This window comes from Salvelinus sp. IW2-2015, unplaced genomic scaffold (assembly GCF_002910315.2).
Source record: "Salvelinus sp. IW2-2015 unplaced genomic scaffold, ASM291031v2 Un_scaffold4504, whole genome shotgun sequence".
Lineage (NCBI taxonomy): Eukaryota > Metazoa > Chordata > Actinopteri > Salmoniformes > Salmonidae > Salvelinus > Salvelinus sp. IW2-2015.
The window spans coordinates 27,412-31,620 of record NW_019945774.1 but is presented as its reverse complement, the minus strand read 5'-3'; the positions used below and the strand labels follow the sequence as shown (position 1 = coordinate 31,620).

Below are 4,209 nucleotides of genomic sequence, written 5' to 3'. Positions count from 1 at the left end.
CACCGTTGTATACTGGTCTAACTGTGTGACTTATTCAGGTACAGCTAACACCACCACCGTATACTGGTTAACTGGTTGATTATTCAGGGTACAGCTGAATAATCTGTGTGGACAGTACACTGTCCACACCGGCAGCAACCCGGATGTTTGTGTTTAGTTAATGGCAACCATTTCAACGTTGTAGCCACAGCTCCACATTTTCTGGTTTTTAGTTTTAAACCATTTCTCAGCCGTGTAGCCACCCCATGCTGTCTTGCTAATGTACATTTCGTTAGGAGTCCTTGTATAAACTCTGGCAAAAGGAACCTTTCATGACGCTGACATAATGTCTGCTCCACGATTACTGACGCGTGCGTTGTGGTGTTAGCTGTACCCTGAATAATCAACCAGTTAGACCAGTATACGGACGGTAAGCCAGACATCACAAATGGTTCTAAAACTACAAGACCCTCTGAAACTCGACGAGTGAAGACTAAGACATGCACCACCTGCAGCTCTGCACGTAAAGTCATCTAGAACGTTGACCAAAGACACGAGGAAGATTCCATCAAACGACCATTGGAAGGTCTGAAGGATCCAGTCTAACAAAACAACCGTAGACTTAAAACAACCAGAGATTCTGTCGACTGACTTCCCAGAAAATGGACTGGGTGATTTCACAGAGACGACAAAGACATCCAAGCGTAAATATGTGTTGCATTTCTAAATCCGAATGAACGGTTGTTAGGGTGCTAAATATCCATATTTATGATGAGCGTATTATTCAACTGTATGTACGGTAGTTGAATTCCTTTGTCTCTCTTTCCCCACCCCTTTTATTGTGTAACAAGCCGTCATATCGGGTTAATCCATTAGGGACTTTTCATTGAATCATGTTAATAATCATTATTCAATACTATACTGTGTGCGTGTGTGTTTGTATTTGTGTGATTATTTCATTAGTTAGTAAATAATTAAGCTGATTCATCATGGAGACTAGGGTTTGTGCAGATTTATAGGATATTATGACGTTCAGAATGAGACTGAAATAGGAGCAAATGATTAATGGATGACGGATAGCATATCGAGATTCTGATATTCTTGGATTAAAATCGGGAAACGGTAACTCGTTAAATAAACTTTTCCTGTGGTGCCCCAGATTAAATTAATCGTGTAATAATTTAACGTGGTATGTAGTTATTTGATGACTAGCCATCATCGCATTAATGGTAATCACATCACGACAGAATGGATCAACAACATTGTAATTACTCCACAATACTAACTTAAATTGACAGAGCGAAAAGGAAGCCTGTACAGAATACTGCAAAAAATGTGGTAAAGCAATTAACTTTTTGTCCTGAATACTAAGTGTAATTTTGGGGCAAATCCAATACATTACACCACTCTCCGTATTTTCAAACATAGTGGTGGCTGTGTCATGTTATGGGTATGCTTGTAATCGTTTGTAATCATTAAGGACTGGGGAGTTGTTCAGGATAAAAAAGAAACGTAATGAGCTAAGCACAGGTAAAATCCTAGAGGAAAACCTGGTTCACTCTGCTTTCCACAAGACAATGGGAGATTAATTCACATTTCAGCAGGACAATAATCTAAAACACAAGGCCAAATCTACACTAGAGTTGCTTACCAAGAAGACAGTAAAAGTTCCTAAGAGGCAGAGTTACAGTTTTGACTTAAATCTACCCTTGAATGTCAACTAATTATACTATTGTGGGAGCCATCAGACTAGAAAGAGCTTTGAACAGAGACAATTTAGCATGCTTTTCAGTCTAGGAGTAGGCTTGATCTGGGAAACCAGTACCAGATTAATTCAACATTATATTAAAAAAAATATTAGTATCTCTTTAGCCAATGAAAGTCTATTTGCCCATATACGTAGAGAGTAGTTGTTTTACCTGGGCCATCAAAGGGAACCAATTGGTGTGGGACTTTCTCAATAGCACCCAAGGGGATGAGATACATGTCTTTGACTTGTTTCAAGTGTTGGCGACCACGCCGAAGCGTTTACGGCTACTGAAGTAGGCATAGAGCAGAGTGTAGTGGATCTCATCCTCGTCGGTCTCAGGGGAAACGAATCAAACAAACCTCCTAAAAAAAGACCAAAATAAAAGGAGGAAAGAAATTCAATTTAACTTAATACATTTATTTAACCAGGTGGGAAGGTTAATAATTATTATGTACAATGAATGACTAAGTGTCAGGAACATGTACATTAAAACAAATCTCAGACTACATTTTATGCATTGTACCCCAAAACATAGGTACTATTCATCTCCAGTTCAGGCACAGATTGTCTTGGAAAGATGAATATACTTTTACTGCCCGGGCCACCCATATGTAAACTGTGTACACACATGACAAGTCGCTTTGGATAAAGTGTCTGCTAAATGTATATCATACTTGCCCTCTTGAGTCTTGCCAGGTTACTGTAAAAGCTCTTTATGACAACTTCTGATGTTTAAATTCATTTGATTGATTTATCATATTTCAAGCAGGTCGGCCTACACTTTGAACGTACCTTTGTTCCAGTGCTCTGATCTTGTCCAGGTAGTCCCATACGATCTGTGGGGAGATCCTCCCACCCATCTGAAACTCTCTGGCAGATCCTGATACAGGGATTATCACCATCAGCATTTAATCCCATTCATTGATTTTATTAAAAAAAATACTTGTCATATTCCTTTGACATTGGAAGTTATTACACTTTAGATGGTGTATCAATACACCCAGTCACTACAAAGAGAGACAGCCTTCCTAACTCAGTTGCTGGAGAGGAAGGAAACCTCTCAGGGATTTCACGAGGCCAATGGTGACTTAAACAGTTAGAGTTTAATGGATGTGATATGAAAAAACTGAGGGTGGATCAAYCAAATTGTAGTTATGCCACAAWACTAACCTAATTGACAGAGTAAAAAAAWKRRGRARSCYKKWMMRRAWWMMAAWTWWTYCMAAACATGAATCCTGTTAGTAATAAGGCACTAAAGTAAAACCGCCAAAAAATAAATTGGGTAAATAAATGCACTTCATGTCCTGAATACAAAGTGTTATGTTTGGGGCAAATCCAACACGTCACTGAGTACCACTCTTCATATTTTCAAGCATGGTGGTGGCTGCATCATGTTCTGGGTATGCTTGTCATGGGCAAGGACTAGGGAGATTTTTTTTAAATAAAAAGAAACAGAAGAGAGCTGCTTTCCAACAGATACTGGGAGACATTCACCTTTCAGTAGGACAACCTAAAACAATGCCAAATGTACACTGGAGTTGCTTACCAAAACCACATTGAATGTTCCTGAATGGCCGAGTTACAGTTCACTTGGAAATCTTTGGTAAGACTTGAAAATGGCTGTCTAGCAATGATCAACAACTAGCTTGAAGGATTTAAAAAATAATACATGTGGGAAAAAAATACAATCCAGGTGTGCAAAGCTCTTATAGTAACCCAGTTTGTTAGAATTATTCTTCATCTTTGTATTGTGTATTGTGTTGATCGTTGACAAAAAAAATCGAATGAAATCAATTTTAGTCCCACCTTGTTTCAACAAAATTTGGAAAACTTTGAAGGCCCYGTATTTCCAAAACGTTGGTTTACTTTAATGTAGCTGTGAGCTAGGTGTTGATAGCAACTGACCGACTCATGTAGTGCTAATGTAACGTCAGCAGGCTGGTAGGGCTAACGTTGCTAGCCAACTAGGCTGCTAACCTTGCAAGTTGATTTGTAACAAATTCACAAAGTATTTGCTTGTGGTTACGTTTATGCTATCTACCCTTCAACTTGATAGTTTGTTGAGTTGTTAATATAAATGGCATTTAGATAAAGGCATTCCATAACTAGAAAATCTAAATGCTGTGTTGTAACACTGTCACTTTCATGAATAAGAATTAGAGGATTTATAAACACATTTACACTTTTTCAAGCATTACATTTCATTAAAGCAAAACAAATATATGATGCATTTATATTAATTAATAAACATTTATAGGCACTTATAAATGGCTTTGTGCAGTTTTACCTCTGTCAGGTGGTCCAGGACACCTGATACAGGGAAGGCTTTAGTGAGGAGCTTGGCCACAGCAGGCATGTTGACAAGCCCTCTCCATAGAGGCTGCAGGTTGGACAGGAAGGAAGCCTCGCCATCTCTGCCACTCATAGACACTGACCTGGAGGCCAGGAATATCAAAATGATTTGAGGATTCTTCAATAGC

At 38.7% G+C, this 4,209-nt stretch overlaps 1 protein-coding gene across 1 annotated transcript in view; it reads right to left on the bottom strand.

The window, feature by feature from the left end:
• The window catches only part of LOC112077380 (PHD finger protein 3-like), a 31,313-nt gene that overhangs the window by 9,592 nt on the left and 17,512 nt on the right, over positions 1-4,209 (bottom strand). Inside the window, 6 exon segments of the mRNA XM_070441668.1 lie at positions 1,899-1,985; positions 1,988-2,070; positions 2,072-2,088; positions 2,518-2,594; positions 2,597-2,609; positions 4,017-4,164. Coding sequence (XP_070297769.1) covers positions 1,899-1,985; positions 1,988-2,070; positions 2,072-2,088; positions 2,518-2,594; positions 2,597-2,609; positions 4,017-4,164 — 425 coding nt within the window.